This window comes from Capra hircus, chromosome 15 (genome assembly GCF_001704415.2).
Source record: "Capra hircus breed San Clemente chromosome 15, ASM170441v1, whole genome shotgun sequence".
Taxonomy (NCBI): Eukaryota; Metazoa; Chordata; class Mammalia; order Artiodactyla; family Bovidae; genus Capra; species Capra hircus.
In genome coordinates this window covers 8,806,182-8,830,176 of record NC_030822.1, presented here as the reverse complement: position 1 = coordinate 8,830,176, position 23,995 = coordinate 8,806,182, and the positions used below count along the sequence as shown (strand labels likewise).

Sequence of the window (23,995 nt, the reverse complement as noted above, 5' to 3'; positions counted from 1 at the left end):
TTAGAAATAAACTTGAGTAGCAGACACAGAAAGAGAATTCTCTGGTTGCCTGAAGGAATTCATGAGACCAGAAGAGATGATTTTCCCTCTCTTCAATATTTATGTCTCTTATTTTTCTGTTGTAATTTCGTGGCTGAGAACCTCAAGTACACAGTTGAATTAAAAAGTAAGAACATTCTTGCCTTGTTCTCAATCTTAACAGGATCGCGTTTGGTCTCTCATAGGTATAATGTTACTGGAAATATTCTTCATACTGCCTTTACCAGATAGAAGAATTTCCTTCAGTTCCTTGTTTGCTGAAAGTTTTACCATAAATGTGTGTTCAGTTTTTACCAGATGTTTTTGCCTGTACTTTTAGAGATAATATAATTCTTTTAGTTATTAATGTGATGAAATTATATTGATTAAAAAACATTATAATCCTGCAATAGCCCCGTAGAGTCACGATGCATCATCTTTTTATATATCGTCAGATTTGGCTTTGATGTTAAAAATTTTACATCTATTTTCATGAAGGATATTGTGTTATAATTTTCTTTCCTTATATTGAAATGAATTTTTTGATCAGTTAAATGTTTATCGATTGTATTAATATTTTCCAAAGACCTAACTTTTTGTTTCATTGATTTCCCCACCCCCCCATATGTTTCTCTTCTGTTTCATTTCTACTTTTTATTTCCTTTTTTAAACTTTGGGTTCAATTTGTTGTTTTTCTAGCTTTTTAATAGGGAAGACTAGGCCTAAAGTTTTTTAAAGTTATTGATTTCTCTCCAAGCATTGCTCTAGCAACATCCCATAAATTTTGATAACTTGAGTTTTTATGATCATTCAGTTTTCTACTTTTCCTTGTGATTTCTTCAGTTCTGTCACTCAGTTGTGTCCAACTCTATAATGTATTTAGCAAATATTTAGTTTCCAAATATTTGGGGTCCTTCAGCTATCTTTGTTAATGATTTCTAGTTTAATTCCTTTGTGATTAGAGAAAAGAAACTACCAATTTCAATCCTTTGAAATTGAGACATTTTAGGGCCAAGTATATGGGGGCTTCCACCCATGGCCGCTCAAAGGTAGAGTCCGCCTGCAATGCAGGAGACTCGGGCTTGATCCCTGGGATGGGAAGATCCCCAGGAGAAGGGAATGGCAACCCACTCCAGTATTCTTGCCTGAAGAATCTCATGGACAGAGGAGCCTGGCCGGCTACAGCCTATGGGTCACAAAGAGTTGACACGATTGAGCCACTAACACTTTCATTCTTAGTTATAACTTTCGACTTTTTAAAAACTGTTTGCTCTAGATATTACTATATATACATGTATATATATGTGTATATATGTATGTATACATATATACATATATGTGTATGCTAAGTTGCTTCAGTCGTGTCTGATATTACGTACATAATATATAAATAATATACTTCCCATATATATATGTATATATATACACACAGACACACATATACTGTATTGACGGATCCTGCTAGTTTTTTTTTTCTCCCCATGGGAAAAGGAGAATTTTACACTAAGGCTCTGTGTAGGCCCAGGTCCTGGGTGGTCTAGTTCTTTTCCAAAGTCTCAGAATGTATAGGTCTAAGGTGGAGTTCAACAAGCGTTCTGTAGTACGAAAGGAGGAGGAGAAATGACAAACTCAGGTCAAAAGCTCTCTCAGCAGAAGGATGTTTTAAGGATGCACACGTCTTAATCCTAAAGGCTTTTCCATAGGCCCCCAACCAGGCATATATTTGCCCAGTAACCCTGGTAACTGCCTTAAAATGGGTAAGCTAAGGCCTGGAGGCAGAGGAAGGCGCCCGCGTTTGTGGGGCGGGGAGACCTGGTCGGGAAGGCGGTCAGCGCGCCGAGGCCGTAGAGCGCCGCGGTGGCAGCGGGCGCCCGCCCCTTCCTGTACCGGCTCAGGCCGCGGGCCGCCTCCCCTTCCCTGGCTTTCCCTCCGGCTTGGGCGGCCAAAGGTGGGAGCCGGTCTCGGGGAGAAAGGCTCTGGGGGGGCCCAGCCCCGCGGTGCGGCCCCTCGTGCGCCCGCTGCGCAGACGGGCCCGAGTGCGGGTGCCTGGGCCCGGGAGCGCCCCGCTCAGCGGCGGTGGACGCGTCCGGGCGAGGACACAGACCGCGCGTCCCGGGAGCCTCGGGTGCCGGCACCTCCAGCTCCGCCGAGGAGGTGCGATCCCTGCTTTGCAGAGCAGGGGGCCCTGCGGAGGCTCGGGCTCGAGGTCTCCGTGCGCAAGTCCCGGCCGTCTCGAAGCCCTCGGCCCCAGCTCTCACTTCCTCCCGGAGAGCGGGAGCCGGCCCCTCGCGGGCGCTCGCCGCCTGCAGGGGGCCTTGCTCTCTGCCACCCGCCCTGGCCGCGGATCTCCGAGGCCGGCCACGTGGGTGTCCGGCTCTGAACTCTCCCGTCCAAGGCTGCGGGGAGGGGGATTAAGGCGGAGTGGGGGGTGGTGATCCGAGTTAAGGCTCAGGAGGCCCAGTCAGTTGGGGGAGGACCTAGAAATGACTTCATGGAGCAAAATTTAACCCGGCAGCCCCCGTGCGTTTCTGAGCCGCTGGTTGGTCCCCCATCATCGGGTGTTGTGAGGCTTGGGAACATCAGGACTAGGGAAATTGGCAGGGAGTTTTATAATAACAGTAAATATAAATATAATTTACTGAACTTCGGCCATGAGTCAGGATTGTTCTAAGCCATTTACACTAACTCATATTTTTCTGTCCTCACCAGGGCTACCGTATGAAATAGTTACTGTTACACCCACTTTGCCCAAGAGGACACTGGCTTAGAAAGTGGAGTTCACATCAGAGCACAGGATCAGACCAGCCTCTCCCTGAGGCCAGAACTGCCCCACTTTGGGAGTGAAGATGGAATTCTAGGCGATGCCCCGGGTCCCTGCGCTTGCAGAGACCCCCATTTCCCTCCTCTCAGGCCTCATCCATTGTCTGCTCCAAGTCATCAACATCAGTCACCGCAAGCCCCGTGGACTCCAGGCCCTTTCTGCTCTAAGTCAGAAAAAAAAATTTTTTTTTTAATTGAGATCAGCAAGAAGGGAAAAAAGAAGCTGGTGACACTTTAGCCTGCAGAATCAAAGACTTCTCCAAAAGTAAAAGCAAGCGGAAGTGGCCATTAGTTAAAGTTGTATACAAATAAAGTTGTAGCAAATAAACCCTCTGCCTGTAAATCTTTAGTAGGGTTGATGCCTTGAAGCGAATGCACACATGGTCACAACTAGTAGTGGACACAGGAAGTGATAACTGTATAAACTTAAAGGAAGGGGAGACAGAGAAGGGGGAGGGCCTCATGCCTCACAGTTCATTTTTTAAAAGATTTTTTGTATTTGATGTGGACCACTTTTTAAGTCTTTATTGAACTTGTTATATTATTATTATTATTTTAAATTTTGGTTTCTTAAACCACACGGCATGTGGAATCTTAGCCCCCCCCCCACCAGATATTGAACGCTCACCTCCCTGCTTTGGAAAGTGAAGTCTTCACTGCTGGACCTCCAGGGAAGCCCCCCGCACCCCTAACAGTTCATTTTTGATGCTTGGTGCTATGGAAGGTCCTTGATCAGATCAGAGATTGAATGCTTTTGTTTTTCTGCAGATGTTCACCCTCCCTCAGAAGGAATCCAGGATGACTACCGCCTGTCCAGATTCAGACTCCATACAGGGCCTGGCCAGTAACAAGGGAGATGGTCTGGAAAGAGAATGCTCCAGAAAACCCGACCAGAAGCCGCTGAAGTTCTACGGAGTGGGTGACCCTGCTGCCGTGCTCCCCTCCAGCAGCCCCTACCTGTCCTCTAGAGGAAGCGTCATTAAATGGTTCTGGGATTCAGCGGAGGAGGGCTACAGGACCTACCACATGGATGAATACGATGAGGACAAGAACCCCAGTGTGAGTGATGCCCCCTGCCCCACTGGGACCCAGGAGAGAACTAGGGGAGGGCACCCTACCTTGAAAGATAAGGCAGCACCCAGCTTGCTCTTGTCACGTTGGAGTCATGGACTTCTGACTTCCAGTGGGGTTTCCAGTGTTGCTTAGAGAGGTCCCAATATACTACCTGAATCAGAAAATGGCCCGCTGATAATTAAGGGAAACTTGATTTGTGGGGGAGGAATTCAATAACCAGGGAGTGCTCTTATATGGCTTCTGGTCCACAGCCCAACTATTCACCTTTAGAGTTGGGACAGAACTAGGGTTCAGGCTGAAAGGGTTGTGCTTTCAAGTTGTATATTCTTGAGCTAACTACTTAAAGTCTTTGAACTTCAGTTCATCTCTATATTGGGGTAATAATACCTGTTATATTCTGTACTGTCAAAACTAAATGTTATCAGGTATGTAAATTATTAGCACAGTGCTTTGCATAGAGCATTCAATAAGCGGCAGTTGCTATTATCAAAAATGTATTATTATAATAACACAATTACTACATATTATAATAATACAATTATTATAAACATATTTTAATTACTAATTATTATATTAAATACATATAATATAGTAAAAATATAAATATATTATATCATAATTCTTATACTTTATTATAATTGTTATAATAATTACATTATAATATTGTGATTTATTAATTTAAATTATTACTAGTAGTTATTAGTTATTAATTATTAGTTATTGTAATAGTGTAATATATATTATAATTATAATATATATGATATATTATGATTATATATTAAATCTAATATATATTACTATAATATATTATGTATAATATATAATATCATATATAGTCGTATATAATATATTAATATAATAACTTATTGCACATTAATAATTTATTACTATATATTATATAATATGTTACATATTACATAACATATTACATATATTATATAATATATTACATATTATATAATACTATATATTATATATAATATATTAATACTATATTAATATATAAAAACTTTATTATATTATAATAATTTATTAGTAAATATTAAAATATTATATATTAATATATTATTGTAATATAACATATGTTAATATAATATATAAATATATAATTTATAATCTATAATATATTAATATGATATAACAATATATTATATAAGATTATATTATATATAATTATATATAATATATCAATATAATAATATTTTATTTTATTTATTATTTCATTTTTATTATTCATTATATTTGTTATATAATATAATATATAATTATATTAATATTATATATAATATATTATAATATAATATTTATATTGATATATTTAAATTATATCATATAATATAATTATATTTTTATTTTATTGTTTATTGTATTTATATTATATATTATAAATATATAATATATTTTATAAATTATATATAATCATATATTAAATATAATAAATATAGTAGCTATAAAATAAATAAATATAAATAAACAAATAGAATATATTATAATATAATATGTGTTTATTATATTTATATATAATATATTTATATATTATATTATAATTTGATATTATACTAATTATTACCTGTTATTATACATTATTACTAGTAATACCTTCAGAGCACAGAGAGCTGGCACAAATAACCCTTTAATAATTTTTATTTATTGAGCATGTGCCAGGTGCTGGCACTGTTCTATGTGCCAGAATTACAGCCATGTTTGCCCTCATGGAGTTTATAAGATAATATGGGAGACGGGCAGTGAACAGACATAAATATATAAAATATGTTGTGGTTAGTGTTGTAGAGAAAAATAAAGCAGGGTAATAAGACAGAGCCTGGTGGGGTGGGCTGCGGATGTTGCTATTTAGGTGACGTGGTCACAGAAGGCCACTTTAATATGGTGACATTGGGGCAGAGACCTGGAAAAAGTAAGAGATTGTATTGGTTATCTCTTGCTGTGTAACAAAGTGTTTCAGATCTTAGCAGTTTAAAAGGAACAGATCAGTTTCTGGAATTCAGGAATCAGGGTGGTGCTTCAGGCTGAAGATATTCTGGGAAGTTGTGATGAAGCTGAGGCTGTGGTCTCACCTGTAGACTTGGTGGGGCAGGGAAATCATCCATTTCCAGGCTCACTCATATGATTACAGAGTGGGCAGGAGGATGATCCCTTTCCGCACTCACTCACATGGTTATTGGCAGGCTCGGTTCCTTCCCACATGGTCTTCTCCGTGGGGCTGCTTCATGACATAGCAGCTGGCTTCCCCTGGGGCAAGCGATCCAAGAGAGAAAGAGAGAATGAGAGATCAGGAGTGCCCAAGATGGGAGCCACAGACTGTAGCCTAGTCTTGGAAGTGACATCCCCTCACTTCTGCATGTTTGGTTCATTAGAAGCAGGTCACTAGGTCTATGCACACTCAAGGAGAAGGGGTCACGCAAGGCCCTGAACACCAGGAGGTAGGGGGTCACTGAGGGCTACCTCGGAGGCTGCCTGTCACAGGGAGTGAGCTTTGTAGTTATCTGGGGGAAAAGCATTCCAGGCAGAGGGAACAGCCAGAACAAAGTCCCCAGAGCAGGTCAAGGGACAGCAGAGGGGCTTACTGGCTGGAGGCTGGCATGAGGTCAGAAAGGAAATGGGGGCAGGGGTGGCACTAGATCTGTAGGGCCTCATGGGACATGGTGAGGCTTCTGATTTTAGACCAAATGGGATGGAAAGTGTTCAAAGGAAGAGCAATGGGATCTGATTTTTCTTTTAAAAAGATGACTCAGACTGCTGGATGGAGATTCAGTTCGGGGAGAATGGGGATGAGGGAATGATCAGGAAAGGAAGGAGGGAAACTATTGCAGTAATGTAGACAAGAGAGACTGGTGGCTTAGCAGTGGAGGAGAACTGCTTGGACTGTGCCTGTATCTGCAGGTACAAGAGACAGGATTCGGCGATGGATTGGTGGTAGGGAAGATCCTATAGGTTTTCTCCCCGGGGCGTGAAGAAGCACTGCCTTTTATTTGTCATAAGCTGAGCCCAGTGAAGCTCTACTCTTTCATCCTCCCTCCTTCCCCATCACCTCTAATACCTTAGGGGTCAGGAATTAGCTGTGCATTAGTCTTTTCAGGGACTCTCTAAGGGGCAACTTGAGCTGTGCCTGCCCTCCTCCTTGTCCTATGAAAACAGTGCCTTATGGGTTTGGAATCTGGATGCTGTGTAATGCGGCGTGGGTCCCCACCCCAGGGAGAATTTCCACCAGCCCAGGGCCTCTTCTTGTTGTATAGTCACCCTTCTTCCTGTTCCTGCCGGAGCACCAGTTTATTGTGTGCACATTCTGGCAGCCTGTAAGCTGAGCCTCTTGAGAGATTCAGTGTGTGTCTTGGGCATGTGGTGTCTTCAGGGACCTTCCCATGTTGTAGGGGAGAGAAGGCCTGTACATCAGGCTTTGTGACCTGGGATGAAAACTGACCAGTGCTCTCAACGGGGACAGCTAAAGCGCTTTGGGGTCCCGAAGAAGAAAAGATCCCCTGCAGGTGGGATTTTAAGGAGGGCTTCCTGGAGGAGAAGGCATTTGCACAGAGCTTTAGAAATGGGGAGATGCGATCAGGGAACTCTGTGGAGGGCAGCGCTTGAGCAAAGACCGGGTGGGGTGGTGGGAAGGTCGAGATTGCAGAGCTCCACTTCGCTGCCTTGTGCGCTCCTGGAGCCTTCTGCTGGCACCCTCTGCTGTGCTTACGTGGCTCTGTACCTCTCACCTCCAGGGCATCATTAACTTGGGCACCAGTGAGAACAAACTCTGCTTTGACCTTCTGTCTAGACGGGTAAGTCCCACTGCACCTCTGAGTGGCATCCCCAGCTCCGAGGGGCTGTCTTCTCTGGGATTCCCTGGAATGCTCCCTCCGGAGAGCTGGCTGCTTGCCTCAGTTGCCCCAGTCTTGGAGTCAGGAGACCCAGCTCTGCCTTGGGGAGCACATTCTCTGCCATCTGGGGTGACTCTGATTCTGCTGTGTCTCCTCTTCTGGCTTTTTCCCGCCTCAGCCCCTCCTGCTGGGTCCCTGCTCTGGGGAGACACTCAGTGACATGTGGTCGGTGTTTAACAACTGGCCCTGGGGCAGGAGAGGTCCGATCTGTAGCTTTTGCGGAGTCCCCCACAGTGTACATGCCCCCACTGTGACTGGTTCTGGGTCGTGCTGTGCTCTCACTGCACGCAGAGCTGGGAAGAGAGGCGCATGGCACCATCACGCGCTGGCCCCACCACGCGGACACCTGGCCGGGAAAAGCCCCCGGAGCCCGGATGGGAGCCAAGTGGATAATGTCGACCATAAGCAATATTGTCTGAGTACCTTTTCCCTTTCTTTTTACTATGATTTGATTTACTATGATTTTTACATATGTTTTTACTTTTGTTTTTACTATGATTGACTTACATAATATCTATATAGTTTATATAATTTCATTTTTGAAAAGGACTGGTTTTTAGCACATGTTGAAAAATTGCTGAAAATGTAATAATCACATTATTTTATTTATTTAACTTGAAGTGCACTTTCATGCATCGGAGAAGGACATGGCAACCCACTCCAGTGTTCTTGCCTGGAGAATCCCAGGGACGGGGGAGCCTGGTGGGCTGCCGTCTATGGGGTCACACAGAGTCGGACACGACTGAAGCGACTTAGCAGAAGTTGAAGTGTAATTGCTATACGGTATTATTTAAGTTATAGGTATATAACAGTGATGCACAATTTTTTAATTAAAAATTTTTTAATTTTAAGAAAAATTTTAAAGAGTATATTCCATTTATAGCTACTATAAAATATTGACTATATTCCCCATATTGTACAGTATATCCTTGTAGCATATTTTGTATCTAGTAGTTTGGACCTCTTAATCGCCTACCCTTATTTTGCCCCTTGCCCTTCGCTCTCCCTGCCCACTCACGTATAGAGAGAATAATCAGGTTTCTTGAGCTAGTGAGAGCGATCTCTAGCAAACCACGGGAACCACCTGTCTCTTAAGGCCTAGGAGTCAGAGTCTGGGGCTGTGGAAAGAGTGATACTTCACCCAAAGGAGCATGTTTCCAAAGGGGAACGTCTGAGCCGTGATAGGAGAGGGGTACAGGCAGAGGACTTGAAAAGCCTGTTCTACCCAAAGATATCTCCCCGCTCTAAGACAGCTCAGAGCCATCCAGTAGAAATAAAATGTGAGCCACATATACAATTAAAATTTTTCTATTAAACGAGTACAAAGAAACTGGTTACATTCATTTTCATCATGTATTTTATACAGTTCAATATATCTAAAATTTGGCCATTTCAACATGTAATCAACTTAAACATTATTAATGAGATATTCTATATGTTGCTGCTGTTGTTGTTTAGTTGCTAAGTCGTGTCTGACTCTTTGCGACCCCATGGACTGTAGCCCACCAGGCTCCTCTGTCCATGGGATTTCCCAGGCAAGAATACTGGAGCGGGTTGCGGTTTTCCTCCTCCAGGGAATCTTCCTGATCCAGAGTTCAAACTCAAGAATTGGCAGGCGGGTCCTTTACCATGGAGCCGCCTGGGTAGCCCCGTGTTTTACGTACTTATTTCATACAAGTCTTCAGAATGCAGCGTCTCACTTCAGGAGAGTCGCATGTAAGGAGCCAGGAGCCACAGTGGCCAGCGGCCTCTGTATTGGACAGCGTGGCTCTCAGGAGAGAGGGGGAACGGGAGGAAGGTGGAGTTGTGGACACGTGGCTGATTCCCTCTGTTCCTTTTTGTTCCACCGTCCGCGGCTCCTGCCTTTCCTTGACTTTGTGTGCAGGATACCGTAGAGCCCCTAACCCAGCACTGGGGCAGTGGAGGTGGTCTGGAGATGGCCGCATTTTCCAAAGTGTGAGGTTGAGCTGAGGCTGCAGGAGGAGAGTGGCCTGAGTCCCTCCAGGACTCAGAACCAAGACCAAAATAGGGCACCCAATTCTGGGGCCTCTTCTGCCACCCTGCAGAGGAGCTGAGGGCCGAGGAGCTGATCTGCCTCCGCAAATCGACCCTCTGGTTTTGCTAGGTGGAGTATTGTATAAAGAGCCCTGGACTAGGGTCAGAGATTCTGCTTCATCTCAGCTCTCCACTTGCTAGCACTGTACCGTTGCCTAGCCACCTGACTGGTTTTGGCCACGCTGCATGGCTTGTAGATCTTAGTTCCCAAATCAGAGATGGAATTTTGTGCCTGCTGCAGTGAAAGCCAGGAGTCCTAACCACTGGACTGCCAGGGAGTTCCCACACCTGACATTTTTAAGCCTCAGTTTCCTCATCTGCAGAATGGTCATGAGAATGCTGTTCCTGGCCTGCCCCTGCCCCTGCCCCTGTTCTCTGATGAGCAGCCCTTGGATTGAGAGGCCCCAGTGCTGCGTGAATACGGGTGCCCATGAGCGGGTGCGGCCCTCAGTCCTGCTGTCCCCTCTCTGTCCCCAGCTGAGTCAGAGCGACATGCTGCACGTGGAGCCGGCCCTGTTGCAGTACCCCGACTGGAGGGGACATCTGTTGTAAGTAGGACCTGTGGGCCAGTGGTTCTCACCTCCAGGGTGGTTTTGCTTCCCAGGAGACATGTGGCAACATCTGGAAACATTTTTGGTTTTTGTAACTTGGGGGAGTGGATGCTGCTGGCTTTTACTGGAGAGAAGTCAGAGATGCTGCTAGACTTCCTACAATGCCTGGGATGGCCCACATGGCAAAGAATGATCTGGTCTGAAACATCAACAGGGTCGGGTTGAGAAAGCCTGCCCTGGGCTGAGGCCTGGTCCTGGAGAGCTGGTGGTCACAGGGTCTCGTTGAGCATCTGCAAAGAACTGGTGCCTCCTGCCTGTCCTGCCCCCGCTCAGAGGCCCCCAGACTTGGTCTCTCTGAGTCTGAGGCACGGGAAGGGCCTTTAGGCCAGGAGTCTTTATTCCCAGTTTCTCAGTAGCTTTAGAGGAGCCAGAATCAGCTTGGGGACTCTTGCTGCTGGTAAGATGGGAGATGATAAATGAAACTAATAAGCCTTTATATTTGTTGGGCACTTACTAGGGCCCAGATGCAGTCCTAAGGATTTAGTGCTGGAGCAGGACTTGATTCCAAGGGTAATTCCAAGGCACCTGCTCTTGTAATAATGAGGATGGTGGCCCTAGAGTCAGACCACTGGGCTTGAGTGTGGACTCTGCCGCTAATCAGCACATGACCTAATTCCTTCAAGCCTCAGTTTCTTTGTCTGTAAAATGGGAATAGTAGTAGTTGTGTTATAGTTTTATAAAGATTGAGGAAAATTCTCTAATACCTGCATAAGGTAAATGCTTGTAAATGTTAGCAATAACTATGATAATAGTTATTGTTATAATAATTATGTTGTTATACATTATACATTTTTTATGATAATGTGTTATTATTATTATTACTGTTAGCTAGATCTACATAGAGAGTGTTACTTGTGATATTCCTACAGTCTGCTGATTAGGTAGGTAGGGTGTCCTACAACTACTGGACTGAAAGTTTCCATGCATGTGGATAGTGTTGGGGCCAAGGAGGGAGGTGAGGGCTAAGGAGTGGATGCCTGAAGATGCGCCAGAGGAGCTTTGGAATGGAAGGGGTGGGGGAGGAGTTCAGGCCCCGCTGACAATCACTGCTGTCTGTCTGTCTGATTTCCAGCCTCCGGGAGGAAGTGGCCAGGTTCCTGTCTTTCTACTGCAGAAGCCCCGCACCCCTTAAACCGGAGAATGTGAGTTACTCCCCTCCTCTGCTCTTTCCCCTTCTTCTGGTCCCTCCCCAGCTTCTGGCTGACCAGGGGTCTGGTGGGGTCAGTTAGTTTGATATGGAAATTAGGAAGACACCCCTCCCTTCTTTCTCCTCACCCTAGATGTTTAGAGTTTGGGTATAATTTCTGCAGGACTTCCCAGGTGGCTCAGTGGTCATGAACCCGCCTGCCAGGCAGGAGACACTTTCAGATTCCTGGGTCAGGAGGATCCCCTGAGGAGGGCCTGGCAACCCACTCCAGTGTTCTTGCCTGGAGAACCCCATGGACAGAGGAGCTTGGTGGGCTGTAATGCATGGAGTCACAAAGAAGTCAGACATGATTTAGCAGCTAAACAGCAGCAGAAGCGTAATTTCTGCCCTGCTCTGTCCTGTGGCCCCTCTTTGCCTCCACATCTTCGGGCTGGACTCTCTGAGTGACCAGCTCCCTCTTGCTTGCTCAGTGGATCTGGAACAGGGTCCTCACAAATGAGCCACACAGATGGATTCGGCTGTTAGTCAGGAGGGGCCTGTGGGGGCCCCCGTGGCTTTGCTGTGACAATGCCCAGGTGGGCCCCCGGAGTTGCAGCCTGGCCCTGCCTCTGCGCCCTCGGGATCCAGGCTGCAGGCCCGTGCTCCCTCCCACACAGATTCATCTTGGTCCCGTGGACGTGTCGCCCTCAGGTGGTGGTTCTGAACGGCTGTGCCTCTCTCTTCTCTGCTCTGGCCATGGTGCTGTGTGAGGCGGGGGGTGAGTAGACCTTGGCCCTGGGCCTGCAGCCCCCCTACCCTGCCACCTCCCCCACCCCTCGCCAACCCCAGCTGCTGGGCCTGGAGGGCTGCATCAGATGCTTTTGCCCTAATAGACTGTTAGACCATCGCGGGGGGCTGAGCTAAGTGCCCTGACAAGACAGCATGGGTTGGCAGTTCCAGGGAAATGAAGGTGATGCCAGGCTTCTAGGCTCTGCCTCCGTGACGACCTTGGTTTTTCCTTGCTCTCACCAGTGGCACCCACAGCCTCACGTCACAGCATGTCCTGAAGCAGGAAGAGAGGGAGGCTGTGCTTTGCCTGTCTCTTTTTTGAGGGGAGGGAGGAAATGGGTCTACTCTTTTCCAGGAGAGTCCCTTTCAACTTTCTGGCCAGAACAGACTCACAAAGCAGTCCCTGGCAAAGAGTAGGAGAACCCTGGTTGGTTTAAGCCAAACTTGCTTCATCCCCAGCGGCTGGGGGAAGGTCCACTTTCCTTGGATTTCTTGCTAGTCATAGCTGAAAAATCTGTGTGCTCTCTTAGGAGTGGATGTCGCCTGGCTAGCCAGCAGTGCCTATTGCAAGAGCCACGGTCATGTCAAGGACATGTTGTCCGTAGCCATGGTCAGGGTTGTTGGCTGCCAGGAACGGAGGCCAGCTCACACTAGCTTAACTTCTAAACTACTATTAGTAGCTTTTATTGACCACATACTATGTTTCAGGCACTGGTCTAAGGCTAGGCACAGTCTGTCATTTAATCCCCACTATAACTTCAATGAGATAGGTTCTGGGCTTATTCCCTTTTAACAGATGAGGAGATCAAGTCCCAAGGGGTTGAGTTACTTCTCAGAATCACACAGAGAGCTGTAATATTTTGAGCCTAAAAGGAAGATTCATTGCAAGGATGTAACAGGCAATTTCCTACCCATTCGAGAACAATCAAGAGTAGGAGAAGCACGTACTCTGTGTCTGTCCCTGACGTGTGCGGTCCCCCTCCCTCTTCTGGACCATCCTCAACTCTGTAGGGCCCCGGGTTGTTGACCCAGCTCTGACTCCATGACCTCTGCATTCGAGTGCTCATTCTCATCTCACAAGGGTCTTTGCTTCTTGGAGCAAAGTCTTGAGATACAGAGAAAGTGATGGGTGTCTGGCCAGCTGGTGCATTGGCTCTGGGGGTCATTTGTCTACCTCTGGTCCAATCCCTGTGGTCAGCAGAGGGGACGTGTAGGACAAAGGCCACTCCTTCCAGACCTGGGAGTTGTGGGAGGGGGTTGTGCTGAAGGGAAGGCTGAGGAGCTCAACCTGACTGGTGTGACCGCTGCAGAACTGAGGCGGTGCCTTCACCTCTGTGTTAGAGCAGACCTTGGACATCATCTCATCAACCCCCGTCCACAGCGTCTTCTGCGTGACACCCCCTCCCACCCTGGTGGTCTCAGCATTTGGCTCAGTGCCCCCACTCCTCCAGGAGCAGCACGTCCTGTCTCTGGGCAGTTCTAGCCACTGTCAAGTGTTTCCATTTGTCAAACCCAGACCATCACCCTGCAGTCTTGACTCCTGGTTCCAAGTCTGTCCTCAGAGTGACCCAGCGTGTCCTGTGCTTCTGAGAGACTTAAGTTTCAGTTTGCTCATCAGTACAGTTAAGATAATAACAGAGTGGCTGTGATGATCAAATGAGATTAGAAAGTATTTAGCACAGAGCCCTGCACATAGTAAGTGCTCAATAAATGTTAGCTACTAATTATTGGAAAAGGGACTGATCTCAGCGGATCCAAGCTTTAGAAAGAGTTTTGGGAGCTGAAAGAGAGGAAGCATGCTCCCCAAGGACACTGAAGGCTTAGAGAGGCATGGGGGTTCAGTGGATGGGGCCTCTGGGCATCCTGGCCAGAGGGTGACAGGCCCTGGCTCACTCCTGCCCCCAGAGGCTTTCCTGATCCCTGCCCCTTACTATGGAGCCATCACGCAGCACGTGTATCTCTATGGCAACGTCCGACTGGTCTGTGTCTATCTGGACAGTGAGGTAAGAGTTTCTGGGACCCCCGGTGGGCCTGGACCTTCCTGTAGGCCAGGATGTTCCTGCTTCTGAATTTGACCGTGGTCATGAGAGGAAGTGCATGCCATGGGCTCTGGGGTTATGGCTAGAAGGAGAATGGGGCCTCCCATTGGCCATGGCTGCCCTTGCCTGGACGCCCTGGGGACCTATTTCAGCTCTGAGATCCCTAGGGTCCATGTAGAGGCCAAGGGCATCCCAGGGAGACCACACAGAAATGGTGGGGGTGAGAACAGGGCAGAGCAGATCTCTGCATGGAAGCTCAGGGACCCCAGTTAGAGGGCCTCAGGGGGCTTTTCTCCAAACCTAAGAGCTGTGAGGCTGTCCCTGACCTGATGTGATGTGCGGGTAGCAGTGAGAAGGAAGTGACCCCTCACATCCTGTGTTTTCTGAGACTGTCCTAAGAGGAGGCTAGAGACGACAGTGGGGAGGTGAGACCCCCGCCTTCCGGTCCAGAGTGAGGTGACTGAATCTGGCGGGTGGCTTTTGTGGCTCTCTTTCAGGTCACTGGGCTGGAAACGCGCCCCTTCCAGCTCACAGTGGAGAAGCTGGAGATGGCCCTGCAAGGAGCTAATTCTGAGGTCTGGGGATCAAATTAAACCCAAGGCTGGAAGTGGGTGGGTCTGAGCAGGGCAGGGCCCCCCTTCCCGCGGACCGATCTCCTAGGGAGAAGGGTTGAAACTCTGTGTTGGGGATGGGGATAGGGTGGAAGCATGGAACCATTCTGGGGGTCAAGAAGGAGCCTGCCCACAGAGGTCTTCCCACTGGAGAAAATCCCTGAGACTCTCGGTGTACAAAGAATCAACCAGGGAGCCTGATTAAAACCACTACCCCCTGCTAAGCCTGATTTTGATTCAGTGGGTCAAGCATGGAGGTTACAAGTCTGTGGATCAACGATCTCTCTGGTAATTTGAATAGGTAGCCCCCTCTCTCTGAGGGGATCCTGAAGAATGAAAGAGACCAGTGGTTCCTGTCCAGTCCACTTTTCAGAAATCTATCAATCTATCTTTTTTTTTTTTTAATCTTTTTTAACCTTGGTCATAAAAGTCATACATGACCACTGTGGGAATTTTAAAAGCACGACCTCCCACCCATACTTCTACCAACAAAGGCAACTTCTACTGGTGTTTGGACATATTTCCTTCTGAGCTTTGGTCTCTGCATTTGTTTTCTTTTATAACTGATACGATGCTGCAGACATGATTCTTTGCCCTTCTTCATCTCATGTTGAGTGGTGAACAGATTTCCCCGGGATCCTGCCCAGTGCACGGCCTGTCTGGTGGGACTCTGAGGCCTCGGGGAGGAGCTGAAGGTCTCCTGCCCTGCTGATGTTTCAGGGTGTGAAGGTCAAAGGCCTCATCCTCATCAACCCCCAGAATCCTCTGGGTGACGTCTATTCCCCAGGGGAGCTGCAGGAGTACCTGGAGTTTGCCAAGAGGTGAGATGCCCCACACTCACCCCACAAAGCCTGGGACAGGTTAGGGTTCTGATGTGAGCCTTGGTGTGGTGCCTGCTGCCCTCTTGACCCCACTGTAGGTTCCAACCTGCTTCTACCCTTCCTGGCAGGAGAGTCGGGGGTGGGGGCAGGGAGCAGTTCTCTGATGCTAGTTCTCTCTTTTTTGTAACAACTGTCATTTATTGCCCGTTCTGGGGGCCAGGCCCCTGCTAACCCTCATGCTCTCGCTCATGCGAGCCTCCCAGCAGTGTATTAGGTGCAGATACTGTCTTTATCCCAGTTGACTGAGCCTCAGAGTGAGGGGTGGAGCCAGCTGTGAATCTGGGTCTGTCTGTACTTAACTAGGTGTGAGTGTTAGTTACTCAGTCGTTTCTGACTCTTTGCGATCCCATGGACTATAGCGCCCCCGGCTCCTCTGTCCATGGAATTCTCCAGGCAAGAATACTGAAGTGGGTTGCCATTTCCTTCTCTAGGCGATCTTCCCAACCCAGGGATCGAACCTGGGTCTCCTGCATTGTAGGCAGGTTCTTTACCATCTGAGACACTTAAGTGTCTCATACCTAACTGTGTCCCTCTGTAGAGGTGCCTGGGGGCTCTGCCTTCCCTCTGCTTCAAAAGCCCCAGTGTCATCTCTGTTTGAAAAAATAAAAAAGACAGAAGATGGATATTCTTGGAAAAAGCAAGTTGGGTAACCCTGGGCTAGACTGTGGTCTTTCTGGATTTCTGACTCACTGCCATCCCACCCTGCTGCTGCTGCTAAGTCACTTCAGTCATGTCCGACTCTGTGTGACCCCATAGACGGCAGCCCACCAGGCTCCCCTGTCCCTTGGATTCTCCAGGCAAGAACACTTGAGTGGGTTGCCATTTCCTTCTCCAATGCATGAAAGTGAAAAGAGAAAGTGAAGTCTCTCAGTCGTATCCGACTCTTAGTGACCCCATGGACTGCAGCCTACCAGGCTCCTCCATCCATGGGATTTTCCAGGCAAGAGTGCTGGAGTGGGTTGTCATTGTCTTCTCCGATTCCACCCTCAGTTCAGTACAGTTCAGTCGCTCAGTCATGTCTGACTCTTTGTGACCCCATGAATCGCAGCACGCCAGGCCTCCCTGTCTATCACCAACTCCCGGAGTTCACTCAGATTCACGTCCATCGAGTTAGTGATGCCATCCAGCCATCTCATCCTTGGTCGTCCCCTTCTCCTCCTGCCCCCGATCCCTCCCAGCATCAAAGTCATTTCCAATGAGTTAACTCTTCACATGAGGTGGCCAAAGTACTGGAGTTTGAGCTTTAGCATCATTCCTTCCAAAGAAATCCCAGGGTTGATCTCCTTCAGAATGGACTGGTTGGCTCTCTTTGCAGTCCAAGGGACTCTCAAGAGTCTTCTCCAACACCACAGTTCAAAAGCATCAATTATTGGGCGCTCAGCCTTCTTCATAGTCCAACTCTCACATCCATACATGACAACTGGAAAAACCATAGCCTTGACTAGACGGACCTTAGTCAGCAAAGTAATGTCTCTGCTTTTGAATATGCTATCTAGGTTGGTCATAACTTTTCTTCAAAGGAGTAAGCGTCTTTTAATTTCATGGCTGCAGTCACCATCTGCAGTGATTTTGGAGCCCAAAAAATTAAAGTCTGACACTGTTTCCCCGGTTTCCCCTGGGGGGGGGGGGCACATTTAACCAACAAACCAAGCTCTCTCCCCCCAACCCCTACCCTCCCCACACCTGCCCTCCAGGCATGAGCTGCACGTGATGGTGGACGAGGTCTACATGCTGTCCGTGTTTGAGGAGTCTTCTGGGTACCGCAGTGTCCTGAGCCTGGAAAGGTGAGATGACTCTCTCGGCCCTGCCCCCGCAGGGCAATTCCTCTTCCTTCCCGCTAATCCTGCAGTCTTCAAATCCCCCAAGGAGAAGAAGGGAGGCGGGGCCAGTCACTGGTTTTCTAACTGTTCTATGGGGTTTCTGAAAGCTCCAAGGAAGGGTCTTAGGATTCCATGAGGGAGGGTTGGGAGGGTGGGAAATGGGCCTCTCTGCTGTTGCCTTCATCTCCAGAGTAGCTCCATTTTCTTTCATTCACTCAGCAAATACTCCTGGGGCTCCCTGCATGTGCCAAGCCCTGCCAGCTATCAGAGCTTTTTTTTGTTAGATGCAGTTTGAGTCAAGTTAGATTTATTCTTGAGTCAGGCATGTGTAGGCAAAGCACCTGTGAGATCACTTAGAGCAGGTCATCTGTCAAGCCTGCATATCCAGCATTCGGGGATTCTGACGGTTCCATGTTTGTTTAGACCTTTCAGCCCTGCTGAGTCCTTTTGTGCCTGGGAGAGGGACTCCTTCCAAGGCCCGAGAGTGGGCTCGTGCCTAGCACTTGGAAGTGAATTGTCCGAGAAGACACGCATGCTGACAAAGCAAGAAACTTAATTGAGAAGGGGCGCCTGGGAGGAGACCAGCAGGGCATAGGGACCTAGGAGAACCGTTCTGCCACGTGGCTCAATATCTCGAGTTTTATGGTGATGGGTTTAGCTTTCTGGGTTCTCTCTGGCCAGTCGTCTTGCTTGTGCCTGTTTTTGGTTCAATTCAGGGTCCTCTCTGGCAGCATGAGCATCTCTCAATCAAGATGATCTCCAGTGTGAGGGCTTCTGGGAGGCTGGAAGGACATATTATGGGCTGGTGTTTCCTCCCTCCTTTCGGCCGCTCCCAGATTCTTCTGGCAGGCAGTAGCTTGTCAGTTCCATGTCCTTGATCAGGACCTCTCTCTTGCTGTGAGATAACTCACACGAGTGGCTATTATCCTGCCTGGCTAGGGTGGTTTCAGTCAATGGTCCCTTAACACTTTCCTTTGCTCTGTTCAGCCAGTCCTCACAAGGCTCTGCCAAGCGGACTGCACGTGGGGTTAGGAGACTGAGACTCGGAGAGACAGGGACTTGCCACCTACTGCGGGCCAGACGCTGCGCTGTGCTGGAGATATGTCAGCGAGCAAGAGAGACACAGGCCCTTCTTTCGTGGACCTTATATTTCTACAAGCTTTAGCAACTAGATACACAGCTAATCATTTGATGATTAAAAAGGAGGTGTCTGTGGAGACAGCAGAGGATCGGCTTGGGGTACCCAGTTGGCCTGATCTACAGGGAGGTGGTCAGATGAGCTCTGTTTGAGGAAGTGATGCTTGAACTATTCTCTGTATCAGAGGTTGGCAATATTTTTAGATCAGATGGCAAATATTTTAAGCTTTACAGGTCATATGGTTGTTCACTCAACTCTGGCATTATAGTATAAAAACAGTCCTGGATGTTATTTATGTGAAAGAGTGTGGATGTTCCCCTATAAAGCTTCAATTCCAAGAACAGACAGCAGGATGGATTTGGCCTGTGGGTTGCAGTTGGCTGACCCCTGCTGTAAGGCATGTAAAGGAATTAGCGAGTCAGGAGATGAAATCAGGTTCATCCATTCATCTCCTCATTTGACCAACCCATCCTGTGAGCTCCCGCGGATCTGTGTTGCCTCTGTTCCCATGCTGTGCTCTCCGCAGGCTGCCTGACCCCCAGAGGACCCACGTGATGTGGGCGACTAGCAAGGTGGGTTCCTGACTGGCCTCGGGGGTGTCAGGGAGGTGGGAGGGCAGAGAGGTGGGTGGAGCCGGCTTCCTCTGGGAGGGCTGGCCACCGCCCACGGTGCCTGTCTCCTGCAGGACTTCGGGATGTCTGGGCTCCGCTTCGGCACGCTGTACACGGAAAACCGGGCTGTGGCCACGGCAGTGGCCTCCCTCTGCCGCTATCACGGCCTCAGCGGCCTGGTCCAGTATCAGATGGCACAGCTGCTCCGGGACCATGGTGACTGCCTGGGCCTGGCCCCTTGAGGTTTCGGGAGGGACTGGCCTGGGGTTGTGGATACTTCTCCCACGAGAAGAATTTAGGGTGGTGTTTGAGAGTGCTCGGAGAAGGCAATGGCACTCCACTCTAGTACTCTTGCCTGGAAAATCCTATGGACGGAGGAGCCTGGTAGGCTACAGTCCATGGGGTCGCTAAGAGTCGGATACGACTGAGCGACTTCCCTTTCATTTTTCACTTTCATGCATTGGAGAAGGAAATGGCAACCCACTCAAGTGTTCTTGCCTGGAGAATCCCAGGGACAGGGGAGCCTGGTGGGCTGCTGTCTATGGGGTCACACAGAGTCGGACACGACTGAAGTGACTTAGCAGTAGTAGTTGAGAGTGCTGGCTCTGAGCCCAGACTGGGTTCATGCCCCACTCCATCACTTCCTGACTACGTGGCCTATTCCTTCACCTCCCAGAGCCTCAGTTTCTCATCTGCAGAACAGAGATCATCATGGACTCTGTCTTGTAGGGATGGTGAAATTTGTCATTCAACTAGAATGGCACCTGGCATATAGCAGGCACTTAATCAATGTGAACTCATTATTCTTAGCTGTGAGGCCTGGGAAAAGAGCAGACACTCTTATGGGAAAATTGTTATAATGGAAGTATATCTTTCTATGCAGATCGGTTCTGTTCCTGGGTTCAGAGAGTGAGTTCAGACAGAAAGGTTACCTGTAATCGCCCCCATTCATTGAGCCCTGCAAGATGCTCTCGATGCATCATCTCATTCGCCCCTCCCCAGAATCCTCGGAAGCAGGTGTACCTGTAATTTCCCCATTGTTTTATAGATGAGGAAAACGAGGACCAGGTACTACACACCTGCGGTAGTAGCTACATTTAAAAAGATAGTGATAGTATCAAGTATTGGTGAGGACGCAGAGCAGCTGGAACTCTCATTTGCCGCTGGCGGGAATGTAAGACGGAACGGTCACCTTGGAAAACAGCTGGGCAGTTCTTTATAAAGCTCAGCACACGCTTACCAAATGGCCCAGCAACCCCACTCTGAGATATTTGCCCTTGCGTGTGTGCTAAGTCGCTTTAGTTGTACCCAACGCTTTGTAACCCCATGGACTGTAGCCCACCAGGCTCCTCTGTTCATGGGGTTCTCCAGGCAAGAGTAGTGGAGTGGGTTGCCATGCCCTCCTCCAGGGGATCTTCCTGGCCCAGGGAGATCTTTGCCCTCATGGTCACACAAAAACCTCTCCATGAATGTTATTAGCTGCTTTATTCATAATCACCCCGAACTGGAAACAACCCGAGCGTCCTTCCGCAGATGGATGGAGAAGCAAACTGCGGTTTACCCACACGGTGGGATACTGCGCTGCTCTAACGCCCACGATGACCCAGCACAAGGGCATTGTGCTGAGTGAAAGGAACAGGTCTCAAAAGATTACTGTACGATTCCACTTACATAATGTTCTGGAAAAGGCCAAAACTACAGTGATGGAGAATAGACCAGCAGTTATAGGGAAGGGGGTGATGTGACCTCAAACAGCATGAGGGTGTTCTTTGGGGTCAGGGAACTATTCGGTAGCCTGCCTGTGTGTTGGGGGGGGCGGGTGTTGGTTTATACAAATATATGTATATATTACAGTTCATCGAACTGGACACTGAAAATAAAGGTCAGTTAAAACATGGGGAGGATCAGGGAGGTGAAGTTGTCCAAGGCTCCACACCTCATCAGTGGCCAACGCTGAGATCTGGGCCTCGGCCTGGGTGACTCAGAAGTGTCACTGTGTAATGGGTGCACCTCTGGTGAGGGTCTGGGTCCTGAGGGACTTTGGGGGCTCCTGAATGGCTGAATACCTGGATTTAAGGTGCTTTTCACTGACTGTTCCCATCACCCCCAATCAGTCAGCAGAGTGGGGCTTACCCAGTCTGGGTAGCTCCGGCTGTGTCCCTTCAGTGCTCCGGCTCTCGGGACACAGTGGAGGGTTGACGGGAGGTTGATCTGGCTTCTGTTTCACCCACGCAGACTGGATCAACCAAGTGTATCTGCCGGAAAACCACGCCCGGCTCAAGGCTGCCCACACCTATGTCTCGGAGGACCTCCGGGCCCTGGGTATCCCCTTTGTGAGCCATGGGGCCGGCTTCTTCATCTGGGTCGACTTGAGGAAGGTGATGCAGGTGGAAATGCAGGTGGTGGGGTGGTGATGGGAAAGCTCCCTCCAGCAGGCGAGCATCCCGAGCTCCTCTCACCCCTCCCAGTACCTGCCCGAGGCCACCTTTGAGGAGGAGGAGCTACTCTGGCGTCGATTTTTGGAGAACAAGGTGCTGCTGTCCTTCGGCAAAGCCTTCGAGTGCAAAGAGCCTGGCTGGTTCCGCTTGGTCTTCTCCGACAAGACCCACCGGCTTCGCCTGGGTGAGCGGTCTCGCCTCCTGACCGTGCCCTTCAGCCCGCTCTCCCACTTCTGGCCCCACTGGGGCCTCGGCAGCCCGAGCTGGTTGCTCCGCACCCGCCCAGCATCCATGCTGACCCTCACTCCCGCCTTCCCACCTCCCAGGGATGCAGAGGGTCCGACAGGTGCTTCAGGGCCAACCCCAGCTGGCAGACGGCGCCCCACCCCGCCAGATCCAGGAGCCACGAGGCCCCCACAGGTGAGCTGGTCACTGCCTCGTGGCCACAGGGCCCCACAGCCACTGTGAAGACTGATGCTGGACAAGCCATTTGCCAGGCAGATACCCTTCTCGGCTTTGCCCTCGAAGAAGAATCCTTGCTCCTTGCTCTCCCCGGGGGCAGTGAGATGCGCCTTAAGTTGTGGTCCACCCCCTCTCTCCTGCTATTAAAATGAAACAGGGAAAAACTAGAAGCCTCTGCTGTGAGTCATTTACGGAACGGCGGAGGAGTCGTGACTGCTCCTCACGCAGCCCTCGGCACCCCAGGACGTGAAAACAAACAACCTGTACCTCCTTCTGATGGTGCCTTCAGTCTTCTGTCTTTATTGCCAGGGAAACAAATCAAAGGAACAACACGTGTCAGAGAGAGCACACCCCCCAAGGGAGAAAAGAGTGATAATTTCCAAAGTACCAGGAGAAAGGAATTCAACTCTGTTATGTTCAGGTTATTCTCCCTGCACGTAGGATGTGGGGGCCCACGGCACACCTGGGACCAGGACGCGGGACCAGCCTCCGCTTGGGATGAAGTGAACGGGCCCCTGGGGGGAGCTGGGCGGGGCTTCTGTCTCCAGGGTGCGGTCTTCCTGGCAAGGAGCTCCCTTTACTCTTAATGCTGTGCCAGGGTGACCTTGCCATGACTGCAGAGAGATCAGGGGCCCTGAACTGCTCAGGGGACGAGCTGTCCCAGGCTGGCCTTTCCCCCTAAGCATGAAAGGGCCACCCACCCCATCCCCAGGGATGCTTTCTTTCCGAGCCCAAAGGAGCTTTCTGAACCGCTGCTCACTTGAGGCCTCTTCTCTGGTGCTGGCGCTCCTGTTTGGAAAAGCCGTCTCTTTCCTCGTTCCTCTGTAAAGAGCATGTTGGTGAAATCAGCGTTTACTTTCTATAAACTGTGCTCTGTGGGTTAGGATTTTTCCTCTTCCTGCCTTTCACTGATGGAGAAGGAAATGGCAACCCACTCAAGTGTTCTTGCCTGGAGAATCCCAGGGACGGGGGAGCCTGGTGGGCTACCGTCTATGGGGTCGCACAGAGTCGGACACGACTTAGCAGCAGCAGCCTTTCACTGATTGATCCCTCTGCCCTGTCTTTACGTGAATGCCTTGTATGCCTGGGACACCACGTGGGGTGATTTACAGGTAGCATTCCTAACTCTAACCACACTGGGAAGCTGGCATTATCACCCCCCATTTTAGAGATGAGGAAAGTGAAGTTGCTCAGTTGTGTCTGACTCTTTGCAATCCCATGGACTGTAGCCTGCAAGGCTCCTCTGTCCATGGGATTTTCCCAGGCAAGAACACCGGAGTGGGTTGCCATTTCCTTCTCCAGGGGATCTTCCTGACCCAGGGATTGAACCCAGGTCTCCTGCATTGCAGGCAGACTCTTTACCATCTGAGCCACCAGGGAAGCTGGAGATGAGGAAACTGAGTCCTAAATAGATGAAATGACGTTCCCAAAGTCACATACCGACAAAAACAGCAGAGCCGAGATTCCAAGTCAGGTTGTGTGCGTGCTAAGTCGCTTCAGTTGTGTCTGAGTCTGTGATATATAGACTGTAGCCCATCTGGCTCCTCTGTCCATGGGATTCTCCAGGCAGGAATACTGGAGCGGGCTGCCATTTCATCCTCCAGGGGATCTT

At 48.9% G+C, this 23,995-nt stretch overlaps 1 protein-coding gene and 1 long non-coding RNA gene across 4 annotated transcripts; one reads left to right on the top strand and one right to left on the bottom strand.

Moving 5' to 3' along the window:
* On the top strand, window positions 1,876–22,547 carry ACCS (1-aminocyclopropane-1-carboxylate synthase homolog (inactive)). Of its 3 annotated transcripts, none has more exons than XM_018059216.1 (15): window positions 1,876–1,966; window positions 3,607–3,897; window positions 7,644–7,703; window positions 10,335–10,405; window positions 11,541–11,610; window positions 12,306–12,372; window positions 14,289–14,386; window positions 14,920–14,997; window positions 15,754–15,854; window positions 17,609–17,698; window positions 19,399–19,444; window positions 19,558–19,699; window positions 21,719–21,861; window positions 21,952–22,105; window positions 22,248–22,547. In XM_018059216.1, exons 2-15 carry the CDS (start codon window positions 3,607–3,609, stop codon window positions 22,343–22,345), a joined length of 1,509 nt encoding a protein of 502 aa, XP_017914705.1. In that variant the 5' UTR covers window positions 1,876–1,966; the 3' UTR covers window positions 22,346–22,547. The 3 variants fall into 3 exon arrangements, with proteins under 3 accessions (XP_017914705.1, XP_017914706.1, XP_017914707.1); XM_018059217.1 differs by lacking the exon at window positions 1,876–1,966 and adding an exon at window positions 2,026–2,172; XM_018059218.1 differs by lacking the exon at window positions 1,876–1,966 and adding an exon at window positions 2,234–2,380.
* LOC108637652 lies at window positions 22,658–23,925 on the bottom strand. Its single transcript, XR_001919204.1, has 2 exons — window positions 23,824–23,925; window positions 22,658–23,205 (listed from the first exon to the last, which is right to left on the bottom strand). It is a non-coding gene; the product is annotated as an uncharacterized LOC108637652 (long non-coding RNA).

Bases quoted from the DNA above. Each gene is read 5' to 3' on its own strand.
- ACCS (XM_018059216.1), top strand. From the start codon at position 3,607: ATGTTCACCCTCCCTCAGAAGGAATCCAGGATGACTACCGCCTGTCCA. The intron at 10,406-11,540 runs GTAAGTAGGACC...TCTGATTTCCAG, and splicing joins GACTGGAGGGGACATCTGTT to CCTCCGGGAGGAAGTGGCCA. The intron at 22,106-22,247 runs GTGAGCGGTCTC...CCCACCTCCCAG, and splicing joins GACCCACCGGCTTCGCCTGG to GGATGCAGAGGGTCCGACAG.